Raw genomic sequence first — 27,343 nt, forward strand, 5'->3', positions numbered from 1 at the left:
GTCCTAGAGAATCATAGCTTTTTCCCCCTAGGAGATTCCCAGTATCTCCATTCCATAGACTGGCGTTTGCCTCTTTCAGGTTCATGAAAGGATCAATATGCTATTATGTTTCATCTTCAATAAAACAGTATGGTCCACCGCTGAAGGTTGCAAGGATAATCATACAAACACTTTCTCTGTGGCATCATTGTGTGAGGAAACTTTTTACCTTCACTATCCAATTGATCAATAATAATTTGTTCTCTTCACAGGTTCGTTATCATGATAGACGAAGTTGACATCAACATCTGTTAGTGGTCAGTCATGAGTTTAGGAATCCAATGCATCCAGATTTTGCTACAACCTAAGCTCTGGATAATTGTTACAACGCTTTTCTTGGATATTCTTACATGTTCCATGATCTTCCTTGTAGTTATGCATGTCTTTTTGAGCATATGTCCATGGCTGTCTCATTGTCAGTGTTTGTAATGGTAGTTGTCAAATTGTAAGTCATACATGTATGTCAGCTTGTTAATTAGAAAGGAGTTTACATAACGAGTTTTATCTTCCTAATATGAGAAATTCATGAGTTTTTTTTAAAAACAAATTGTAAACCATGTCTTCCTCTTTGAAGTCTCCTCTTCCGCCTAAAGATACGAACCAAAAAGTTCCATATAGCCTACGATCTCTTCCAAACTACGGTCTCTTCAGTAAAATTACTTTCAAGTATGCCAAGTCAATGTTGGGGATTTATATACCGAACGAACAAATATTTATTTTTATATATAAGATAAATTAATATACTGCAATAATTTTTCTTCCGTTTTTAAAATTAATAATTTATATATTTTTATTTTGATTTCAGCGTGTGTATTATCTGTCATTGGAGTATTACATGGGGCGGTCTTTACAAAATACGATGATCAATCTTGGGCTACAGGGAGCCTGTGATGAAGCCATGTATCAGGTAAGTGCATTCAAATTTCCTTATCTTGGAAGTGCTTTCGAAAGTTCAAACTGTTTTGAGTTACAGAAAATTCGAGAAGTAATATATATATATATATATTTATTTATATATATATATATTTATTTATATATATATATATTTATATTTATTTATATATTTATATTTATTTATATATTTATATTTATTTATATATTTATATTTATTTATATATATATATTTATATTTATTTATATATATATATTTATATTTATTTATAGTTAGTGATACTAGTGCCAAAGTAAATTTTGTATACTAGAAAAGGTACTGTTAGTATAAAAATACTGGTATAGCCATCTAGCGGCTTAACCCGGGTTATGCTTTTGTGACCTCTTTTTTCGTGTGTGTATTTTTATTTATGCCAACATTCGTAATAGAAAATAGTAAATGGTCTTTTGTTTATATAAAAGTAGGAAATCTTGGGACAGATACTATATAAATTTTTACCAAACTATGGCAGAACTAAACGAATGGCAATGTGTCATTTTTTTATATGAAATTTTTATATTTCTACAATACATTGAACCTAAACAAGCTCAAAGAATTTGATAAAGGAGATATTAGTGACAGGTAAATATTACGTCACAAAAATTCAATAAGACAAGGCTAAACACCGTATTGTCAAAACAAAAAACTATAATGAAATTTGATGTGCGGAGAGATTATGAATGAAAATGCCTGGCGAAAGGAAATCAAAAATAAATACTGGAAATATATGGGACGTATTTTTAAACATAAATAAATAAATCACATGATTAAAAAATCGTAATATATTTCTTGATTACATGTAAGGAGAAACAATAGTTTTGACTTTTTTTAATTACAGTAAATCAGTTTATCTAAAGAAAGATGCCTATATTGTACGTACAGATTGTGGCAAAGGACATATTTTAATTCACATGTTTTACATGATATATCGTAAATATGACAAATATCACCGTAGCAAGATATCAATTTGTATGAAGACACTACTTCTAAAGATCATAACTCAGTGCAGGTAGTCTTACGATCACGAGCCGATAGTAAGCTTTCATCTATAAAGAGTATGAGAAAAGCTTATATATAATATTCCCTAAAGATCGGGAAGTCTTTAAAATTGGTTGCAATCTCTCATTAGAAAAGGAAACAATCTTACCCTTCATAGGAAAACATTTCTTGCTTATTAGATCGTATAGACTAATAGGGCCAAAATAAAGTATAACTGTAATTGAAGTTCGATTTAGTTTGCATCTAACAATAAATACGTACATTACAAAGTTCTCCATGACCAGACAACATCGTATTAGAAAGTGAAATGCTAGGAGAAACTTCATTTGCTATCATAGAAAGAAAGTTCATTTGTGCAATTTGGATTGGAAACTCCAAATTGGTCATATTGAAGTGGTCTCAAACATCTGCATATAAGAAAGTGAAAGAAATTAGTAAATAAGAGAATATTGAAAACAAAAGAAAAAGATGGTATAGATGGAGAAGTATGGTTCAAAATAAAATTTTCTAATTGAAATGCAGTACTGATTTTGTTTTTCATCTTGCATAAATTTCATTGTTAATTTTAGTTTTTGTTTCTTTCAGCTTGGCTTAGACATAGAAGAGTTAGAAGAACTAGAAGAGGATGCAGGTTTAGGTAACGGAGGTTTAGGGAGGCTCGCAGCATGTTTCTTGGACTCAATGGCTACATTAGGTCTAGCTGCATATGGATACGGAATTCGATATGAATACGGAATATTTGCACAGAGAATAAAGAATGGTGAACAGGTTCGTAGATAATATTTTGTCATTTTTTAGGATTGGGAATATCATGTAAAAAGTAAATTCATTTTTATCGCGTTCGTTCAAGCGTATTTGCAAGGTACGGAACATTTCATTAACGTAAACCCAAAAGATTACATATAATAAGGATATGAAAAAATCAAACTTACGCATATAATACTGTATAATATAACATAAAGTGTTCTATACTGTTTCAACACGATTGAAATAGTGCGAGTACATTAAACAATTTAGTTCAATTTTTTTATGTCCTGTATTTCTCTACAGTGTAAAATGTACTTTTGATATTATATTAAGGACAATTTCGTATTTTCAGTTCTTCTCTGGTGGAAGATTATTATACATCTTAATTCCTTTCAGTATGAAAGAGTTTAAAAATTTTGAGGATTTAGATCTAACTACAGCCAGGTGTTTTTTTTTTTTCTTTTCTTTGTATTATAGTCTTGTCTCTGATTTTTTTTTCTTTCTTAATCTATTAAATGTTCGTTGATAATGTTTCAAATGTATTACAAGACACTGTTAATATGCCACACCTGCCAGAAAGTTCACCACAGTTTTTACGGTTGTTATTGTATGGAAGCGAAACGCTATGATTAACTCGGATGGAATTCCCCAAGTATGACATAGTATTATGAGCAAAATATGACATAGTATAATTTTCGAATTGCTAGTATTATGAGCAAAATATGACGTAGTATAATTTTCGAATTGCTTGTTTGATATTCATGCAAGGAATCAAATTCTATATGTAGCTGAAGCTAGCTTATTATAAAGCACATTTACGAGATTGATCATAGCCGTTTGATTTTGTCGTCGATTGTTGTTCCCCAAAATTTTGATGATTGTACATATATCTTTTATTACCAATTGTGGTATTTGGATTTGATGTAAGACCTGTCTATCTCAGACAAAAAATATTTTGATTGTTTCAGAGCCAACATCATCAAGATGCTTGACGTTAGTTTTCATAGAATCATTGTTCCAATTATCCAGCAGTAGCATTTCTTTCCCTTTGTAATTAATCTATACACGAGTCTTATATTGTAATATTAGTGTCGTTGGCATAGTGTTAGATCATCCCCTGTAATACTTAAGGGAAAGATAATTTATATACATGGGAAACAAAATTTGGACCTAGCACCGAACCCTAAGGAACACATTATTTTTTCACAGATTACTCATTTTATGGATATGTGTAAAAGAAGCTGAATCTGTAACTTCAACTGCTTGTTCTTTGTGACAGGTATGACCTGAGCTACGAGTTAGGTATGCCTCTTCTACCATTCTTGTACAAAATATTCAGAATTGCTTAGGTTACAAAATGCTTACCGGATGTGATTTGTGTTATCCAAATGAATATTGACTTCGTTCAAAAATGTCTATATGGCTATTTGTAAAGATTTACCCCTTCGGATTGTAAGCCATGTTCAGAGCTAGTGATATCTCTCTAAAATATTTCATTCTTCTACAAATTATTTTTGAGAATTTAGATAATAAGCTTATTTCGTCTGTAATTGTTCACATCTTGTTTCTAACTGTCTTGATAAATCAATATGATCAATGACATCTTTAGTTAAGAAAATAATCCATAAATTAAATGATACAATTTCAACAAATGGATGAGCTAAGGTTAATGCATTTTTAAAGAATTAATTCAGGTTATTTCATCAATACTGCAGTTTCTTTTATTTCTATTTTTTTAAAATTATTTTATTTGTTTTGTAACAGATTGAGGAACCAGATGACTGGTTAAGATTTGGAAATCCGTGGGAAAAAGCCCGTCCTGAATACATGCTTCCAGTGAACTTCTATGGCAGAGTTCAAGATACTCCTCAGGGAAAGAAATGGGTTGATACTCAGGTACGTTATTTTTGTCACATAGTAAAAGTTCGAAAGCTGAAAATGCTGGATTCAAAATGGCCACAACTTTACTTCATTGTACTATTTATGTAGTTTTAAGAGCCGAGAACTAGTTGCTAGATCAAAATTTCAGTTACAGTCTCCAATTATTGACATCTCCTTCTGTAACAGTTTTACCTTCTGCGAACTTCCTGCTAGTGATAATGTTAACAGTCAACTTAACTGAAGTCATCTAGATAGCCTTAATGTCACTTTTTGATACTACTAATAAAGCTTTGTTATAGTTTTGAAACCTCTACTTTAGACTTAGACGTAAAGTTCTATGTAAGCATCATTGGACTTTTGAGTGATCTGGTTAGTGTGAAACAATTTCTTACAAACAAAAATGTGGTTTTGAAGTATTCATTATCTTCAGCACTAACCAGCTTGTCTTTAAGTGAAGCATACCAATATGCAGGGTGTTCGGAAAGTCTCTGTACACCTGATTCGTGACGTATTCAAAGCTAATTGAATTCAGAAAATTAAATAACCACTTTAAAGTCACCTGGCCGTCTGGATTGCAGAAAAAAAACTCCTTGCAAGGCGGTAGCAAAGCACTGGTGCAGACTATCGCATAAAATATTTCTCTTTATGGCTTTGGTCACGAATAAGGTGTATAGAGACTTTCAAACACCCTGTATTATTATTTCTATTACATATTGGTTTATTTCAACATCGGTATTTAGTATTTTTTTCGTTGGTTATAATAAATCTACCCTGAGCATCTACTGTTTGTGAGGAGAGATTTGAGCTTATGAAGTGGTATCATTCTCAGCTCAAACTTTTAAACAAAATTATGAGGGATAGCTAACAGCACACTCGTTTCCATAAAAAGTCAAGAATGGATGGATGGTAGATTGCTTGAAGGTTTTAATATTGCTTTTGGTATTTAGAACATAAGAGATTAGGCGTACATTTAGCATGAAATCCGAAGCTCTTTTGTTCATACTGGCTGGGAATCGAACTATCAAAAGCAAGAATTTTTATTATTTAACTCGAGAGCTTCATAAGAAGTAAAGTATTTAGTTTAAGCATATCTAATTATACCTAAGATATGAGTACAATACCATTTTCATTAATATGCTATTGTACAAGGGAAACAAAACAAATTTGAAATAGTTGTCTAGATAGTAATTGTTGGACAAATCTGAAGTATTTAGGGGCTAGAACTAATACAAAGTTTCTCTAAAGTCTTCAACCGCTTTCAGAATGATATAGTTTGAAAAGGGCTAATCGTATTTGGATGAAATGTCTACAGTTCTAAAGAGGGAGTGTTCAAGTTTCGTTTGGTTGTTAGAAATGTCACTAGAGTGCAGGCACGCATGCTACTGAAGTCCCGCCAACCACAATCAACTCGTAAATTCCAATCAGCCTTCAAGTTATGAGAAAAGTTTCCCTATCGACCTGATATGTGCCATTCTACTGGACGAAGCCACATTGAACATTTGTGAACTAAAAACTAGATGTGAGATTTGCATTTGTTTAGCATATTGGTATTGTTTTCTTTAAGCCAATACCTGATTATATATGTATGTGTATACAGGCACCAACACGGAGAAAACATTAGAGAAGAGACGGGGGTCAGGATTCCCCAAGAAGCAAGAGGAGACAGAGCTCTTCCAATAAAAACAGATGCCCTTTTCAAGACGAGAGGCGTTAAATTAAATACCCTACAAATTGAAAAATGATTACTGAATAAGAAATACGGTTCCATTGGAAACAAAACTTGTAGGGAGAAAACTGCAATAGTATGCAGTTTTGCTAGAAATAAATACAAATTAATAATAATAATAATAATAATAATAATAATAATAATAATAATAATAATAATAATAATAATAATAAATTTATTAGGCAGCAAATAGCTTACATAGCCACAGGTTCGTCCGGGCAGTAAGTACGTGACATATGCAACCAAAGCATACAAAAGTGTCACAGAATATATCTAACAACAGGCAAATTATACTTGCAACACACAAGCTGCACTTACAGTCGAAATCATAATATCTATATACAAGAAATAATTACATTCTGGGATAAAATGTGTCATTTCATAAAAATTTCATATTAACAAAGATAAATAACTAAATCATGCAGTATACGATGATGATAAAAATCAACCTAGAAGAAAAGGAAAAGATAAAAGGTATAAAAAGAAGAGAAGTGGTTGAAATTAAAAACAATTTTTACAAAGAAAAAACTCAAATGACACTATACTAAATCAAATGGACAAACAGTGTGTAGGGGTTTTCTTGAGATTCTCCCGCTTCCTCCCACTCTCTTCATTCCACCATTTCCTTCATTTCTCATTATCGCTGTCTCCTTTAGCCTAGCCGGCATAAACGTTGGACGTAAAATTTAAAAATTTCAATTCATTTTTTCACCGCACAAAAGGAAGCTACTGAGTTGAAGGGTACATTGAACAAGACAATGCGTATTTCCAATAAGTTAATTATTCTTTTCTTTGCAGGTAGTATTTGCTATGCCTTACGATAGTCCTATACCAGGTTATGGCAACAACGTTGTTAATACTCTTCGGCTGTGGTCAGCAAAATCGCCAATAGAATTCAATCTCAAATTCTGTAAGTAGTGTTCTTTAAATGTACACATTTAACTTATTTTTTGAATGTCGAGTAGAAACTTGAATCATAAGAATAAACGTACATTAGTATTATTATGGATTTAAATCTTTCAGTCATAAAAATTACAAAATTTTAGTTTATCTCTAGGAATGTACCATACTCATCTTTGTGTGCACATGGTTTTGAATGTAGTTTCCATTGGAGGCACACAATTTTCGTCATTGACCAACATCGTTATATATCAGGGGAAAATACTTGAATTAGAGGTAGCAGACTTGGATTTAGAAAGCTAGAAATAGAGACGTTGGGAGCCGATGCAATGAGAGGTGAACATGCGCCATCAGATAGATTGTAGCTGCACAAATTTTAGTTGCTTTTTATCTGTAAGATGTAAATTATTATTATTTATTTATTTATTTGGTTAGTTTGTTTGTTTAAGGCGTATATCTAATTTGTTTAGCCCTATGTTTATACATTTAGGTAAACTGGTTAAGATGTGATGGTGAAGTTTCTGCAAAAGAAATTAGGACGATTATATATTAGGATAAGGGCTTATGTAACAAATTTGAAAATTTACAAAAGTAGTTTTTCTCAATTTTCCTCACGTATTTCAGAGATTTTGTTCCCTAACTTTGTTTCTATGGATATAAGCTTATTTTATGTGTTGTATACTTTGATAAGTAAGCTTTGTGTGAGCATGCAACTCATATCTAAAAATACTTATTAGATATTACTATTGAAATGACGTGAACAATATAGCTTTTACTTAAAAAAAAAAAAAAAAAAATCTCATGATGGAGAAAATTTTATGCGAAACACTAGAAGTAACCAATTTCATATTTCTTTTGGAGAAAATTTCATGCGAAACATTAGAAGTATCCAATTTCATATTTCTTTTATGGTGATATTTGAGTTGTAAATTTGTTAATTGTTTCCTATTTACAGTTAATGACGGCGATTACATCCAGGCTGTGATAGATAGGAACGTAGCAGAAAACATTTCTCGTGTTTTGTATCCTAACGACAATTTCTTTGAAGGTAAAGAACTCCGATTGAAACAAGAATACTTCATGGTAGCTGCCACTTTGCAGGTGAGATTTAGAGCTTTCGTGTCAATTAAATGTTTCAAAAGTTCATTTTTAATTGATACATTAAAAAATTTCATAACAATTAAAAAACTTAATTTCACTTTTTTTTTTTTTTTTTTTTTTTTTTTTTGAGAAAAAATATTATTTCTGAATTTTAGGATGTTTTAATTTTAATATTGATTATCAGTTTTATTAGAAAACAGTAATTTGTGATAATAGTAGTCCTTTACCCTTAACTTGATCCATTAAATTATACTTTAATCTTCATAACTCAAGAAAATTCTTACTGCATAATATTAAAATTGTCATTTTTAATTTTAATGTTTTTATTTATACCAAGAAATATTAAAATAATTTGACATTAGAAACCATATGTACATATATCAGAAGAATATTTTAACAAATAATGTAATTAGTTTCTGAATTTCTATATAGAAATATCAATAAAATAAATGTTTGCATATACAATAGATCTACCCAGTCTGTTTTATAGGCAAAAGAATAAGGTTTGTTAACTGGTATGGATCATCTCAATATTGTTTTTGGTATAGCAGCATTTTAATTGTTACTTTTTCTGACATTATCTAACATTTATTTCCATAGATGTAATTTTTAATTTGAATCAGTTGATTTTTTTATTAATTTTTCCAACTATGGGGTAGAAGCGTTACAAAGAGAAAATTTCGTAATTATTTTAATAGCAAAACGTATTACTTTCTTCATAAATGACTAAACTCCTAAGAAATAAGAACAGAAATATATGTACGTACCTTATTCACTATGATTCCATTCTACAATTTTCTACAGCCTTGTTGCTATCTTGTACTGCAATATCGAGGAACTGAAGAAATTAACTAAGATAGTGTTAGTGTAAAACCGAAACAGAAATTTAGTAAATGGAAGGAAAGAAAACTATTTAGAGAAGGGGAAACCGTATGAAGTTGTGCGTCCAGATCTTAGTTTTCCTGCCTGTCAACAGTTCTGTAATTCTTCATTATTAGTAACGTAGCGTGAACCCAGTTCTGTCAGGGTAAAAATAGTATTCAGTTTCTTCTTCTTCTTAAAAAAAAAAAAAAAATCTCAAAACTTGTCTGGTATGATTTGTGATAACATCAATAATTTTGAATGAAGTGCTTAGTAATCCATGTATGCCCTAAGTTAAACTGCTTTTTCGATGCGATTTATCACAACTTCTCGCATTTTGCAGCTTCTGTATTGCCTAGTTTAATATATTTACTTTGCAGAATATCGAAATACAGTTGAATATGCTAAAACATTTGAATATGTGCAGGAAAAATTCAAGCTACACATTAAAAAAAAAAGTTCAGTGTCAATGTGAACAGAATTTGAATGCCACATATCATTATAATATCACTTAGAGTTGTGGCTATGCAGCGTGACTCGCCTAATATTACGATGAGATAGTAATCTAAAACTCCTTTCTCTAAGTAGTTCATTTCTTGTACTTGAACGGCTGAAGAAAAGTGTGATATCTATCAATACTTGTGTAAACATTTGATTAATTTCCTACGACAAACGTAGGACTACGAACTCGGAAGGCGAGAATTTGATGTTACTTAGCGGGTTACTGTTTTTAGACGCACATTAGTGTGTAGGAATAAACTCTTATTTATAGCAATACTTAAGTATTCTTGAAACAGTAGATGTTATTTCTGTAGAAAATTTGACTCACCTCTTCTAGTCATAGGTAAGAATCCATTTTTTTTTAAGGTACATATTTTCTGCTTTTGCATTGTCCTTTTAAATTTACGTATGTAGACAAAAATGCTAAACGTATTTTTTGCTATGTCGATTCTTCTACGTATTTCTTTTTTCTTTTTTTTCTGTTAAATAAATGATCCATTAACATTTCAGGATATTATTCGACGGTTCAAAGCATCTAAATTTGGATGCCGAGATCCAGTTCGCACAAATTTTGATGCATTCCCAGATAAAGTGGCTATTCAGCTGAATGATACACATCCGTCCTTAGCCATCCCGGAGTTGATGAGGATATTGGTGGATATTGAAGGTCTTCCATGGGATACGGTAAGTTTGTGTAATTGCAGAAATACGGATCTCTGCATACAGGGGTTAAATTAGCCAATGTAAGTGATAAAGTATTGTTTTCAAAGCATTTATTACACAAGGTTTTATTTTTCTCTTATATTAAAAAGAAAAAGAATAAAGAGTACGAGATACCACACTAAACTTTCTTGTTCATTTACTTCAATTAATCATGTAGGGTGCAACTATTAATGAAACATTTTGTTGTGAGATATGAACAAAATTATAAGACATTTTCGGCAAATTCACTGAAAGAAAACTTATCTCCCAAAGTAAAGTATACCTTGCAGGTTTTTCAATAAGAAATAACTTGTCATATCTTAGGGTTATTAATGGAATGTTCGTTATAAAATGGTAACAACATTGCATGAGTGCTATTTTATAAAATTGTCAAAATAAATAAATAAATTACCTTTTTGGATATTCTCTTGGAAGTGATATATGCAACACTGTAAGAATAGTAATGAAGTATTTATTTATGGAATATGAATAAAATGGCTTGTCGTTTTTAAGAAAATCGTAATAATAATAATAATAATAATAATAATAATAATAATAATAATAATAATAAACCCTTTCCCCTAAGAATAAACTACTGCTCTCGCAGATTATTAAATATTTATTTGTGAAATGTGAACAAAATCGCCAGAGTAGTTTTCGAGAAAATCGTCCGGAAAAAAAAAATCCCCAAAATAAACTACCCCTCATACTGTTGTTCAGGACAAATGGGTTATGTCATATTGTCAGGCTACTAATGAAATATTTATTTATAAAATAAGAACAAAAAAGCGTGTGTCATTTTTGAGAAAATCGCTCGAAAGAAAATTTAGCCCAAGAATAAACTTTCCCTTCTTCATTTTTCCCAGAGAAATTACTGATACCACATAATGTGGTTGTCTTCGGAAAATTGATTTATGAAATTTAAACAAAATCGTCAGAGCTGTTTTTGAGAAAATCTTTTTTTTTTTTTTTTTTAATTTTTACTCGAGTAAACAACCCTTACTTTTAGAGGTAGGAAGAAAATTTGAATTCCTCCCTCTGAAGGACGTCATAAAACCTTAAGTTTAAAATTTGGTTGAGATAGGTATGGCTTCTAAGTGAGAGTATATCTGGACACATGGACGGACAGACAGACAGATGTCGAAATATCACTTTTTCGGTATCTATGGGCTTATGGAACGTGTAAATTCGTTTAAATTTGAATTCTCTTTTTTAACAACCACCTTACCTTGTCTTCTTTCGTCGTTCGATAATAAAAATTCTACACAAAATCTATTTTGTGTATATTGAAGATTGCTCTAATAGCAGTTTTTAATTGAGGTGCTCAGAATTTAGTATTTTAAATGTTAATGTTCAAAAATAAAAGCATTTTAATAAAGGATAAACCTTATAATATTCAAAATGAATCATCACTAAGTTATTCGATATTTTTAGTTGAATCTCTAAATAGGCTATTTTTATTTAATAATAGGTCAGTAGTAATTTTAGAAGTTGTAGTATCAGTAGTTACGCAGCATCAGATAAGAGTTAACTAGAACACAAAGATTTAGAACATTGCTTTGTCTGTACGATTTCCGAGTTCTTGTTATGAGTTGATTATAGCGCATGAAATTTATACTGATAATGATATGAGACGTGCAGGATTCAACAAAATTCATCTCGTAAAAACCAGCTGCAGGTTAAACTATAGATTTGAGTTTTAACAAAGCATTTCAATAATTATCAATTTGTTCTTGTAGGCATGGGATATAACAGTGAGAACTTGTGCATATACTAATCATACGGTGTTACCTGAAGCCTTGGAAAGATGGCCATGTAGCTTGCTGGAAAGCATTCTTCCACGTCATATGCAGATCATCTATGACATCAATTTCCTCCATTTACAAGTAAGTTTTTCTCTTTGGATATTACATATTATTCTGTTATATTACTTACATGAACATTTATTTCGTGAAGCACTTGACATTTCTTTGATTTTTGGGTTTACTTTTCTGTTCCGTGCCGAGGACCTGCACCTAAACGTGGAAACTGAACGACTTGAGCTCCCACCAAAATTCGACTGTGGATCTCCCGCGTCAGAAGGACACACAATAACCTATTACCATAGACAGTCGCAAGTATTTTTGGATCAAAAGATCTAATATATTCCAATCGAAATTTTTTTTTGTACGCCTTATATCTGGAAAACTACATATAGTGTAGCCAAACCCAAACTATAAAGGTAACCAAGAAAGTACTGTCGCTTTTTCACCCACCAACTTCGAACATCGACATATCACCTAAGACGTGCCTGGAAGATCAAAAATAGCCTTAATCAGCATCGACGACCGTCTGCCAACGTTCTGGAAGGCCATGGATTTCATCGCGGTAGAACTTGGGTCGTGAAGCGAAGAAGGTATTAAGTGCATTTTGTACCTCTACTAGGAATTTGAACTGGCGTCCTCTAAGTTGATTGTCCAAGGAAGGGAACGGGTGATAATCGCATTGTCCGGGGAATATGGGGGATGCAATAGTGTTTCCCATACTAGGCGTAGAATGGTGTCCCGGTTCATCCTATCCAATGGGACTTGGCTTTGTCTTCTAACAAGTGGACCCCTATTCAGAAGTGCTGACTCCAGAGTTTTGAGTTTTTCTTGAACACGGCCCAACTGCTGACAGAACACAGTTGCATTGATGCTCTGATCAGCTGGTAGCAGTTCCCGATGCACGATGCCACGAGCAGTCCACCAAACACACAGGAAGACCTCCTTCTGGTGCAGTGTTCGTTTTGGCTGTTTTGGAACCAGTTCGTGGGATGCTAACCAATGATGAAGGCGCCGTGGATCTTTGTACAAGACCCACTTCTCATCACATGTCAACATCCTGTCCAGAAATGGCTCCTTTCTCAGGCGAGACGCAAAGAATCACAGGTGCCTGCTCGCGTTGCCTTCTGGCCCGGAGCCAAATCATGTGAGATCCATCGACTCAACTTGTAGTGCTTCCCAGGTTGATGTAGGTAGTGCCGAATGGTTTCTCCACTCACTCTGAATTGTAGTCCCAGTTCCTTACATGTCTAGCCACGGTTCACCTAAATTGCTGCCTGAAGATCTTCATTTTGTGTATGTGTTGATCTTCCGGCACGTGGTGCATCTTCGAGTGTTTCGTCACCGTCCTTGAACTTGTTAAACCACCGTTGCACTGTCCGCGTAGTCACGACACCCTCACTAAAGGCCTGGTATATCTTCCGCCTCACTGCAGCGGCGTTTGATTCCAGTTTGAACTCGTAGAGCATACATGCCCTTATGACGTTCTGTGGAGGTCCCACTGTGGAGGTGTTCACTCTGTCTTTACGCAAGTTTACGGTATAACTGAACTGCCACAACCAGGTAGTATTGTTGAATATACCCACACCAACAACTGACCTTCGCCTTATCTTCATTCGCATTCAACTCACGGTGTGAGGGTCAATTAAACACAGACCTCCACAAAAAGTGACAGACCTTTTTTGGTCACGTTTATATCACTTAACTCAGTATAATGTGCTTATTCCGTAGAAAATACGAAAACTAGATTTAGGGGTAGTTCAAAAATTTTGTGGCCCCTGATCCAAAAACTAATTCTTGGCCAAGATCACAATCTTTTGATGCATTTTTTGGTATAATTCCTAAAATACTTGGTTCAGTAAACTATGATGGAATCTGTGAACACATTATAGGGAATTATTTTGTTTACAGAAGTGCTGTCAGGAATAGTTGTTAAGTTACTATTGTAGATTCCCCACGGCTACAATGACACATTAAACTGTCACTATACATGTAATATAAGATTACATAACATATTTTCTTTCTCGAATGCAAAATAATCTTTGCTCTAAAAAGTACATTACATATGTAGTAAGTTATTATTTATTCCAACAGTCTAGTAGAGTATTTAGAGAAAAAATAAAAATAAACATAACAACGGTAAACTACCAAAAAATTATTGTTTTATTATAAAAACGAATAAACATGCTACTTTATCATTCAAGTTCTATCACATGCATTTGTTATCTAATTACACATTCTTCAGAAGTTATTTCACCTCATATTCACATCATAAAATAATCTTAATTTATTTTCTCTCCTCTTACGTGTGTGCTGTTTATGTATGGTCCCGGATTCGATTCCTGTTAGGGGTAGTCCCTTTTCGAACAAACTCGATTAGTAGTTCGGGTCACGCTTGTATTGACAGTGTACTAAAAAGAATCTTAAATTCCACTTAGCCCCAACGAGCTTTCTTCTCATTGATGTAGATAATAATTACGCTCCAATGTGGCAACATTTCCTTAATTGCAAACATCTGTTGTGGAAAAGATTTCACAAGATAATAGTTACGGTAGTTTTCACTCTATTTCCTTACAAGAAAGAAAAAAAAAAAAAAAAGGAGGGAAAGGGATCCTTCATCCAAATCCTCCTTTCTTTCGAGTTCTGATAAATGACATGTTCATCCGACAGTTTTTTCTTATTGAGGTGGAATATTACAACAGTAGTGATAGAGAGATATATGGACAGTAAAGGCACACTGAATTCCCGACTTGCTTGTTGTGTCTATAATGCATGTAACGCATAGAGAGCTTATATCTAATGATATACAGTTAATTATTTCGTTCAGATTTATACTGGCTTGCCATTAAGAACTTCAACAATGCGTTAGAAACCACTTTCGTCAATATTCTTTGTAATTTATACTGTATTGTTAAGCTTAATTTAAAAGTCGAAAGAAAGCATTAAAACCTTTATGGTATATATATATATATATATATATATATATATATATATATAATATTATACCATTACTTCTGACGAGAGATAATATTTTCATAAATTGGGATTTAAAAATCACTAAAAATAATTCATTGAGCAAGTAACTTAGAAGCACTAAATAGTATTTTTTTAAAAATTGATGTTTTAATAATATTTTCAAATTATTATTATATGATCTTACAATTGAACTTCAAGATAATTGATGTTAGTGGCAATTTTGAGTTCTTTTTTCTTTCGTAAAATAATTCCTAAGCATTTAATATATCGACTAGGAAAAAATGCTTCTAGTATGACTAGTTTTCATTTAATTGATAACCTAAACTGAACTTTCGTAAAGTTGTTAGGATTCACATACTAGTTCTGGTCAATAAAATGTAAAATGAATTGGCATGGCAATGCGACAGAAATGTGATGCATATGTTCTAGAGAACACTTGTTTACTACGTATTTTATGAGAAAAGTCGTAAGATACAGATATCTTGTTTTGTTGAAGTATCAATTTCAGTAATACTTTTCCGTGTAATAATTACATGTGTATCTATTGTATTTAGGAAGTACAGAAAAAGTATCCTGGCGATATGGATCGTATGAGAAGGATGTCTTTAATTGAAGAAGAAGGTGAAAAGCGTGTGAATATGGCGCATTTGTGCATTGTTGGTTCGCATGCTGTTAATGGTGTTGCTCAAATACACTCTGATATCATCAAGAATGACATGTAAGTTCAATCACTATGTTCCAAACAAAATAATCTTAAGATGGTATATAAAATACAAATTTGGAGCTTTTACAATTCTAGTTTAATTTGTCACTGCTACTTTGATTCTTTGATTTAATGTGAACTTAATATGATCTTGAAATATATTAATTTTAATAAGCATAACACCGTATCGTTTCTTGTGATACATTAGTAGGGTGTGTATTTTGTTTTAACAGATTCCGTGATTTCTCCGAGATGACGCCAGAGAAGTTCCAGAATAAGACCAACGGTATTACCCCTCGAAGATGGCTACTTTTGTGTAACGCATCTCTCGCTGATCTCATTGCTGAAGTAAGTAATAGTAGTATATTCTTTCTTATAATATATGCATGTAATCTGTAAATCTACCGACTCTGATTCACTCATCACAATAATTGTGAAACAATTCGGCGTAGGAACTCAAAATTTTGTATAAATACTCCGAGGCTGTAAATAAGACTGAGTTTTGCGAAATTTTGACCCAAAAGTGAAAAATACGGGGTTAAAATTTTTCTGGCCTTTCATCATACCTCCGAATTCATTGGATTTAGGAAGTTAAGGTTTTGTGCACATATTCTTATATCCTAGACTGGACAGCAGAGCCGCTCTTAGGAGATGCAAGGCCAGATTGGAAACCGTTTTAGTCGGCCGCATATTCATAAACTTCCAGGTAGCGCACGTTAATATATATTTTTGAAAAAAAAGGGAACTCCTCGATCAGGTAAAACAATAATTATTCATAGAGCCATGTTTTAATTAAAAATAAATAAAAAGTGCCTCTATAATAAACATGAACATTTACGTTGAATGATACTTTAAATGGATCAGTCAAAATAACTAAAATATTGTAAAATTATCTCAGTTTATGTTGGGTAGAGCAATTATCGTACTCGGGAGATTGGACTTTCCCATCACCTTTTATTATAAAAGATCTTGAATACAGAAATATATTACAATAAGTAGTTTCCTCTAATATTTTAGGTAAGAAAAGTGGAAGGAACCCAATGACCAAGCGTCGTAAGGATTTTAAGAAAAGTATCTCTCAATTGACCAAGCGTCGTGAGAGGGTAAGGTGTTCCCAATGGCCAGGCGACTTAGGGCTGTTGGTGGTTTGATCAACCTATGGAGATTGATGTTTCGTGAGGCGTGCTGCTGACTTTTATCCTAAAATGTCGGCTACCTTCGGTGATCTGTCTTGCCGACTGTTGGCGATGGTGGGCGACTCCTCTTCGGTACTGTCGTCTGCGTTGTAGTTGTTTATTGCAAACATGTGTAGTACACACATGGTTACAGCATGATGTAAAGACATGCGGAACCTTACAATATAAATGGTTACTTCGCTAATTCGGCCTTGCCTGAAGTTACGTCCAAAACTTATTTCGTCAACTAAAGGTTAAAATAATACTTTTACTGTCTATTAATATAACTGAATAAATTCATTCTGAAACCTTTCTTTATACAGTGTCCTCAGGTCAGGAAAAAAAAAAAAAAAAAAGGGTCTCTATACTTCTTTTAGCAACCAAAGAGAGATAATACACCTATCATGGGAACTAGTTTTGGTTATGAATTATTTGAACAAAAATGTATCTACTTGTGACAGAAAATGCAATGGCTCTTAATTCTCAATTACAAATATTAGTTTAAAGGGAAATATGGTAGTTTTTTTTTCTGTTAAGCAATAACCTATAATTTAAGTTGTGTTGTTTCCCTGTACATCTTATGCGCAGTTCTAAGGGTTCTTACAATTAATCTTAGGCAAGCAATTTGCCATTCTGAGAAATACAATATTAAAAAAAAAAAAAAAAAGTAAACAAAAACATTTTAGATGAAAGTTATTGTTCGTCATATGAAAAATCTTTGCAATAATATCAGGATACGGACTTTTATTCTGTTAATAGTAATAATATAGTATATAGAGATTTACTGATATTTGTGTTTGAAACAACTCATTTAAACAGCTTATTTGTTAATTTTATGACATTTCCTAGATTATTGTGAAAGTGGGTAGCCTCTGCTTTCGAAATTGTGACTGAAACTGGTTAATTTTAGGTCAATTGCGTTTAAAATTATAGTAATACCTGTCAAGTTCATCACTTCTACTACTTAGTCACCTGTTTAATTAATCAAAATACTGTTAAAACTGACAATGAGATACAAGCATTTGGCTTTACTTTAGTGCTATGAGTGTAACGTTTGATATTTATCCAGAAATATTTCGTTTCAGAAAATTGGTGAAAGCTGGACTGTTCATTTGGAACAACTAGAACAGCTGAAGAAATTTGTAGATGATCCAGGTTTCCAGAGGAGTATTCAGACTGTGAAATCAGAAAATAAAATGAAGCTAGTCCAATTCTTGCAGAGGGAGTATGGCATAAATATAAATCCGGCCTCAATGTTTGATATTCAGGTAATTTGAATCCTACTATATCTGAATAATAGTTGGCAAATAAGTACTTTATATAAACTACATTGGATCCACGGATTATGAACCCCGTGGTTTGCGAACAAATCGGTTTATGAACGAATTTTATGGACAGTTTTTCCCACGGCTTACGAACAATATTTCGGTATACAAACTCGCACATATGCGCCCAGTAGTACTTGTGTACATTTACCATAAACATTACCTGTCAGACTGTGTGCGTGGGTTTTGTCGGGGTTCTCCCGTTTCCTCCCACTTTCTTCATTTCTTCCATTTCATTCATTTCTCATCATCACCGTCTCCTTTAACATAGCCGAATTTAATTTCATTTCATTACCTGTCGGAGTGTTGTGCTCAAAAACATTCTCTTTTTCACTTTTTGCGTTTTTTAGGCCTCATACTGTATTAATTTAGTACTACTTATTTGTCTTTAAAAAGGATATTTTCATTCTAGATTATCCGTACAGAAAACTCGTAAAAATCAAATTAAAAAAAAAGACACAGTACCCTGTTTCTGTGACTAGGACGGATTGATAGTCTTTACATTAATTCCAATGAGAAAAATGATCTCGATTTACGAACATTCTGGTTCATGAACAGCGTTACGGAACGAATTAAGTTCTTAATCTGTGGATACACTGTACTTGAAGTTGACTAGATGTGCAATCTTTGTAACTATTTTGCCGAATATTTCCTAATAAACCAGAAAATTATGCATTGGTAAATTTGTTTTTGTAGTTTTCAGTGCAAGCTGAATATTGAGTATAAAGTATTTACTGGCTATCGGCACTTATTTATTTTGTTCTAAAATACATATCTTATTCCTTTATAGGTGAAAAGAATTCATGAATATAAGCGGCAACTGCTGAATTGTCTTCATATCATTACGCTTTACAACAGAATCAAAAGGAATCCAAATGCACCATTTGTTCCTAGAACTATTATGATTGGTGGAAAGGTTAGTAAAATTCTACCCATTAGTAAATGTTTTGACCAACTATTTTCATTGGAAAGGAAAAGGTCTATGGATTTTATGTTCACTGTGTATTTATCTCGAATGTATTTATATCCAGAATTCACTGTTGATTGATATACATCAACTATGCTTACTGAGCATGAATACAAAAAAAAATCTCAAGAAAAATTACTAGATACAATGTATTTTATAAAAGGTGCGTATAAAGGTAATTTTGTTGATGGAGGAGCATGATTTTAAAGCAGTCATTTCCAACTGACCTTTGTACGACATAGGAACCGATCAAAGGCAGGATGGACAGGGATAAAAGTGAGGGGAATATCGTCCTCTCACTTCCCAAAATATCTGTAGCGTCCCTTCAATTCCTAAAAATTACAATGGGCAAAGATAAGAACGGAGGACAGCGTGATGTCATACGTCCTATCTTTTCAGATCCACTTTTACCCCTGTTAAGCAAAGGAAGAGAAGGGAACGAGATAGGTGAAGCGGACTAAAAGAAGTGTTGGTAATGCACAAATAGTTATTGATTCACGAGTAGTGTATCTGAAAACAACAATTCACTACGCTTTGTTTGCCTGGCACTGCTCTCTTCTGTCAACGTTAGACTTGCTGCCGCCTTGTTCTCTCTGTGTGATTTACTGAGAATACAAGCAAACGTCACGAGGCATCCCGTTGGAAATGACTGTTCTAAAGCATCAGCAGCAAAAAAGAAAAAGACTAAAGAGGAGACGTTAAGGTTCTGTAAGTAGTATCCTTTCATATCTAGCATCAAACATCAAACAAAGAATTTATAAGATTCCATATTATCGTATATAGTGTGAGTGAATAGCCTCGGTAAAGAAGAGATGATAATCTTTTTAACATAGACAAGCAAATTGTCTGCTAAGGTCTGTACGAGGATGGATTGGGGAATTCGTGGCCTGACCTACAAAATTTGAAAATATTTGGACAAGTTATATTTTATTTTTCTACGTAATCCCACACGACCGAGATACATTTACGCCACCTCTCCGGTAACGCTTCTATAGCACTTTTAAAAAATGATTCTTCGAGCCCTGCAAAATATCCCAGTACAGCACTTTTTACCTCTGCATCCGAAGAAAATCGCTGACTCCCGAAAAAAAAAAACTTTCACTTCTTTAGAAGCCTGAAAAAGTCCAAGGGGCCAGATCAGGCGAATAGGGCGGGTTTGGCAACAATGAACCTACAGGAATGAATTTCGGACGTGAATGCAGGGGACGTGTGAAGCGCGCATTGAAACAACACCTTTGTTTCTTCGCAGCATTCCTGGCGCAAACGTCGCAGAATTCTGATTTTTTCACGCAAACATCGCAGAAGAGTGCAGTAGTATTCAGAATTGAGTCTTTCCCTTTTCCAAGAAATCAATTAGGATAATGCTCCTAGAATCCAAATAACTTAATGCCATAACCTTGTTTGGCGACAAAACTTGTTTGACTTTCTGTGGGATAGGAGATCCAGGTCGTTTCCATTGCTTCAATTGTTTTGATTCCGGTGTATGATAGTGTATCCATGTCTCGTTCATAGTCACAAATCTGCAAATAAACTCCTCTGGATTACTTTCAAACAGTTCCAAACAACCACGGGAAAGGGTGAGTCGATTGCGTTTGTATTCAACTGAAAGCAACTTGGGTACCCATCTGATGAACACAGAAAATCGTAAGTACTTTACGATAATGTTTTATGCTCATTCATGGAAAATAAGCAGTTTTAGCTATCTCCCTGATTTTGATTCTGCGGTCATTCAAAATCAGCTAAAAAATTTTATTGACATTTTCTGTAGTGGTCAACGTTGAAGGCTTGTTCTTCTTGGTCTTCTTCAATGTTGTTTCTGCCACGCTTAAATTCAGCTATTCATTTTTCCACCATGGAATACGAGGGCGCTGAGCCTCCTAGTGTCTCTACCATGTCCATATGAATTTCCTGTGGTGTTAACCTTTTCTATGCATGTACTTAATGACAACTCTATGCTCAATTTTCTCTATGCCACAAATTTCCGCCATTTCTGCTGATTTAGCGCCTTATAAACTCTTCACCTGAAACAATAAAGAAATGAAATTTTACACAGCAACTACCAACGGATATGGTTACGCAACTAATATGTACAAAAATAATTACTTCCTTCCTAGTCAGACCACGAACTTTCCAATCCACCCTCGTACTTACACTCGTGTATTATAAGCTCGAGTAGTGTAAGGGTTTTCAGGGAAAATAATTACATTTTGACCTTCCAGTTCAGTTTAGATGACAAATGCTGAATAAATATGTTTTGAATTTATCTGTTACTGTTGTACGATTACTAGACTAATTGCCTATGCATATTTACTCTAGGCTGCACCTGGCTATTACATGGCTAAGAAGATAATCAAATTAATCTGCAATGTGGCCAACGTAGTGAACAATGATCCAATCGTTGGAGACAAAATGAAAGTTATCTTCTTGGAGAATTACAAAGTAACATTGGCAGAGAGAATTATCCCTGCTGCTGACCTTAGCGAACAGATCTCAACAGCCGGCACAGAAGCTTCTGGTACTGGCAACATGAAGTTCATGGTAAGTACATAATTTATCAAAGTTCGGAAGAAAATTTTAGAACATTCCAAACGCAATTTAATGTCAAACAATGCCATCACTTCCGGTCACAACGAAACTGTAAAGTAACATTTTTGGTTCCAAACCATATTAGGTTAAGAAACCACAGGCCAGTGTATGATTCACATTTATTTTCATGTAATAGGTTCCCTTACCTACTTTTTTTCTTGAATTATTTATTTTTTAAGAAATAACTTTGGGTGTATGTTAAGGTTATTAATGTGTATTAATATTCGTTTATAAAATATTAACGGAAACGCATGAGTGGTATTTTACAAATTAAAATAAATAATAATAATAATAATAATAATAATAAAAAACTCATCCCAAGAATAAACTGTACCTTGTGGATGTTCTCATGGAAGTAATGTATGCAGCACATTATGAAAATACTACTGAAATAATATATATAACTAACTCACTCACTCTATGGCCTATGGAACCCGGAGGTTCAATGCCGTGTTCACAAAAGCTCTCCACTGACTTCTATCCTTAGCTAACTGCATCCAGTTCTACTTTGTATTCCTATCTCTGCAAGATCCATCTTAATATTGTCCTCCCATCTCCGCCTAGGTCTTCCTAATGGTCGTTTTCCGATTGGTCTTCCAGTCAAGACTTTGAAAGCGTTTCTACTTTCTTCCATTCTAGCTACATGACCTACCTACCTAAGCCTCTTAGACTTGACGACCCTAACAATGTTGGATAAACCATATAAATTATGTAGTTTCTCGTTATGAAGTTTCCGCCATTCCCGTTCCTCTTGGGTCCGAATATTCATCTAAGGATCTTATTCTCAAATACTTTGTCTATGTTCTTCCCTCAGAGTAAGAGACCATGTTTCGCAACCATACAGAACAACAGGCATGATTATAGTTTTGTATATTTTAAGCTTCAAATTTCTCGACAGAATTCGCGACAACAAGAGATTTTGAACCGAGTAGTAACACGAATTCCCTGCTTTTAGTCGACATTTAATTTCTTCGTGAATATGATTTTCGTCTGTTAATATTGATCCTAGATATTTGAAAGTATCCACTTTATCAAAAATATTATATAAGATTTTAACGCATCCACAATTGCCGTATTACGGTCCCGACGCACTTCCATGTATTTAGTTTTCTCTGCATTTACTTCTAAACCCATGTCGCTGCAAGCGTTTAATAAGATCTCTGCATTTCTTTCTGTTGTTCTCCTATCTTACCCTAATAAATTTACATCATCAGCATATGCCATAACCTGGTGAATACCGTTCAACTCTAGGCCCTGGGTGCTATCTTTGATTTTCCTTATAGCGTATTCCAGAAAAAAGTTAAATAATAATGGCGACAACGCATCTTCTTGTTTCAGGCCATTTTCGACGTGAAAGCTCGTGGACAAAAATTTTCCTACCCGGACTTTACTTTGGGATTGATTTAAACATATCTTAATTAATCTAATTAGCTTTCTCGGTATTCCAAGTTCTGTAAGAATGATGTATAATGTTTCTCTCCTAACCGAGTCGTGAGCCTTTCTAAAATCAATAAATAGTTGATGTACCGGGGTTGATTCCCACTTTTTTTTTTTTTTTTTTTCTCCCGAGTATTGGCGAATGGTAAATATTTGGTCGATAGTTGATCCATTTCGTCTAAATCCGCACTGATAATCTCCAATAATTTCATCTGCGTATGGGGTCAGTCTTGCTAACAGAATATTTGAAAGGATTTTATAGGATGTTGACAGAAGAGAAATGCCTCGATAATTATTACAGTCAGATTTGTCTCCTTTCTTATGAATTGGAACAGTGATTGATTCTTTCCACTCTTGTGGCAATTCTTCCTTGTTCCAGATAAGGAGAATGAGTTTGTGTATCTTGATCCACACTTTTTCGCCTCAAGCTAAAATTAACTCAGCCGGAATTTCATCTACACCCGGAGATTTGTTTCCTTAATTTCTTTATAGCGGTTTCTACTTCTATTTGGTTGGGTTCTGGAATATACGGTTCTGCGGTGTGTATTTCTTTTCCTTCACGCACATTAGTTTTTGACTGCGTGTTAAGCACATCGTCAAAGAAATCTTTCCATCTATTTAAGATGCTATCTGTATTAGTGAGAACTGTACCGTCAGATTTCTTTAATATATAAGCACGAGGTTGATAGCCTTTCTTAAATTCGCTGATCCTCTTATACATGTCCCGAATGTTTTTATTTTTACTATTATCTTCAAGTTCCTTAATTTTAGCTTTCAAAAAATCGCGTTTCTTTGTTCTAAAAGTTTTGGAAGTTTCCCGTCTAATATCTGCGAAATTTTGTGTAGTTATTTCATTCGGATTTTGTAGCCAGCGTAATTTTGCCTGTTTTCTCTTCTCTGCTAGTTTTATGCATTCCTGGTCGAACCATGGTTTGTTCCTACGTATTTCCGCGTGTCCCAATTTTTCTTTTGCTGAAATTTTAATGCTATTTCTAATTTCAATCCAAGTATCCTCAACACTAGCGCACTCCGAATCTTCTAAAACCGAGAATCTATTCGAAACTTCAATCTGGTATTCCTCTCTTACCTGGCTCTCTTCTAATTTCTTTAAATTAAATCTCTCCGTTTTCGGACATAGAATATTACCTTTATTCAACGATAATCTCTCTCGTATTATCGCTGCTACCAGGTAGTGATCAGTGTCACAATCAGCCCCTCTAAACGACCGGACATCAATTATGCTAGATTGCCGCCTTCTATCTACTAAAACGTGATCAATTTGATTATGTGTTTTTCTGTCTGGTGAGGTTCATGTGTATTTATGAACGTCACGATGTGGGAATTTTGTACTCTTCACGATTAGGTTTGTAGATGTTGCAAAGTTCACGAGTCTAACACCGTTGTCATTACTTTCCTTATGCAGACTTTCGTTCCCTATAATCGGTTTGAAAATATCCTCTCGTCCTACCTTAGCATTGAAATCCCCTAATAGAATTTTCATATGATACCGCGAGAATTGGTCAAATATCCGTTCCACTTCTTCGTAAAAACTGTCTTTTCTATCGTCATCCTTATCTTCAGTTGGGGCATGTACATTTAAAACAATATCACACCACCGTCCCTTAAGAGTAATAGAAGGAAGTCTGTCAGTAACAAATTCAACCAGTTTAATTGCTGGTATCCGCAAGAATACACTTCTTGCGATTTTTTCCGTAAGGAATAATTTAGACAATATTATAATTATTAATGAAATATTTATTTATGAAGTATGAAGGAAATCCCGTGTATAGTTTTCAAAATATCGTCCGAACCCCCCCCCCCCCCTTCCAAGAATAAACTAACTCTCGTACATTTTTTCAGATCAAATAAGTTATGTCATATTTTCAGGTTATTAATGGAATATTTATTTATGAAATATGAACAAAATCGCCTAAATCGTTCGGAAAAAAAAGAATAAACTTCTCTTTCTCGATTTTCCCCAAAGAAATTACTTGTATTACATATTATTTTTGGAAAATTGGTTTATGAAATATATAAAAGTAGTTTGATTTTTTTTTTTTAATCGCAATATTTTATTTTTATCCTTAAGTAAGCTACCGTTATTTTTAGGAGTGAGAAGAAAATTCGGAAAGAAAATCCTGGATGAGCACGTAAACACCTCAAGTTTAAAATTTGATACGTTGAGCGGTATGGCTTCTACGTGAGTGTACATCAGGATGAACAGAAGGACAGATGTCGAAAAATAACTTTTTCGATATCTATGGATCATGAAACGTGTATTAAATCCGCTGAAATCTCGAATTCGATTTTTTTTTTTTTTTTTTCACAAACACCATACTTTCTTCTCTCCTTTCGTCGCTCGAAAGTAAAAATCGGAATTTTTTCTTTCATTATAATAATTAGAAACCGGATGTTTAGGCATTAAAAACCCGGAAAATAGGCAGGCAAATAGGCACTTAAAATTTAAAAAATAGGCAGTAAAATAGACACTAATGAAATAATGAAGATAAATACTGAATACATTTAAAAAATTAATTCAAGTCATGAATAATGTTCAAAGAAAGAAGCATACCTCTTTGGTAATATCTTCTTTTACTGTATATGGAAAAACTGTTTGACATATGTTTCACGTATATTTGGTAAATACATTCTATACAGCACTTTATCATTATACATAACAGTCCAAATTGTACACACTTTATCAGTACACACAGCAGTCTAAAGTTTTACAGCACTTTATCAGTACGCAGCAGTCCAAAGTTTTACGACATCTTATTACAACAAACAGCCTCGGAAGAGGCAGAATCCTTTGTTGAAACACTAAACTATAGATTTTTCCCAATAAAGTCTTATTTTGAAGAAAATGCATAGAATAGGCAACATTAGGCACTAAAGCAATTATTTAGGTAGGAAGGGGTGAAATAGGCAAAATAGTAAAATGATGCTGAATGTTGCTCAGTTGTCACGTTATATGATTTGAGAAATAAAGTATTGTAGAAGATGCATTACCTTAGCAAGACAGCATCCATGTAAAAATACATTTATTGAAAGAATATAACCATTACCTAAAATCAAGCAATAGAAATAATGCAAATGATATTTACAAAATTACAATATTGATTCAAATAGTATAATGGTTGGAGTCATTATCAAGAAGTCTGTCCTTGATATCTCTCGTGCTCTCTGATGTGTTCATGTAGTCCCTTTTACACAGTAATTGGTCATGTAATGATTATAAGCACTGAGCATACTCACAAACTAAATAGTCCCTTAATGGTCGTCGGCTCTAACGGTAACATCCTGTAGGTTCTGGAAGACGGTAGTTATCAAACGATGTGGATCGAATATTCACAAACTACACTGTTGATGAACGTCGATCGAATAATGATTTATCGTTCAAAATGCTAGTTTTTATACTGTTACGGACACTATTTTGGTTTTTATGAAAGCACTTGTTTACACTTGGTTTTCGTTATAAAGGAAAATATGTTTCCTTTTTTCTTTAAAATAATCACCTTGAAAGTGTTTATATAACATATTTTTGATTGTTACTGGAAATTCCATTTACGTGTTGGTTCTTTTGCAACAAGATCATAGGACTTGTTTTTATTCTTGGTTCAGTTTTGAAACTATATTCGCGGAGGAAATATCCAAAAGTACATGTGAATATAAAATTTTAACTTTTTCATTGCTTAAGTCCATTGGAACATGATAATAGGCAAAATAAAATTGACTTACATTGAAACTATAACCCCCAATATAAACTTTAAAACCTTATTTTTGATCATATTTTTAGTATTAAAGAATAGATATTTTGCCTAACATCCGGTTTCTAATAATAATGTTCACAGCGTAATACAAAACATAACTATTGTAAGTTCCATATGTAGCACTTTTTGGAACGCACCGAAAACAAATTATGCCAAAAGTACTAGCGGAAATATTTCATGCTTGACTCATCCATAGTCAGACGTTATCAAATTT

General features: G+C 33.3%; 1 protein-coding gene across 1 annotated transcript in view; it reads left to right on the plus strand.

Annotated features, from left to right (window-relative positions):
- Glyp (glycogen phosphorylase) overlaps nt 1-27,343 on the plus strand; it is a 79,097-nt gene that overhangs the window by 39,996 nt on the left and 11,758 nt on the right. Inside the window, exons 2-13 of the mRNA XM_081758788.1 lie at nt 845-946; nt 2,555-2,737; nt 4,481-4,612; nt 7,122-7,233; nt 8,179-8,324; nt 10,197-10,370; nt 12,128-12,274; nt 15,721-15,884; nt 16,103-16,217; nt 18,130-18,312; nt 19,160-19,285; nt 21,653-21,874. Of these exons, the coding sequence (XP_081614914.1) occupies nt 845-946; nt 2,555-2,737; nt 4,481-4,612; nt 7,122-7,233; nt 8,179-8,324; nt 10,197-10,370; nt 12,128-12,274; nt 15,721-15,884; nt 16,103-16,217; nt 18,130-18,312; nt 19,160-19,285; nt 21,653-21,874 (1,806 nt within the window). The remainder of the gene's footprint in view (nt 1-844; nt 947-2,554; nt 2,738-4,480; nt 4,613-7,121; nt 7,234-8,178; nt 8,325-10,196; nt 10,371-12,127; nt 12,275-15,720; nt 15,885-16,102; nt 16,218-18,129; nt 18,313-19,159; nt 19,286-21,652; nt 21,875-27,343) is intronic.

Source organism: Thermobia domestica, chromosome 5 (genome assembly GCF_964235325.1).
Source record: "Thermobia domestica chromosome 5, izTheDome1.hap1.1, whole genome shotgun sequence".
NCBI classification, from domain to species: Eukaryota; Metazoa; Arthropoda; class Insecta; order Zygentoma; family Lepismatidae; genus Thermobia; species Thermobia domestica.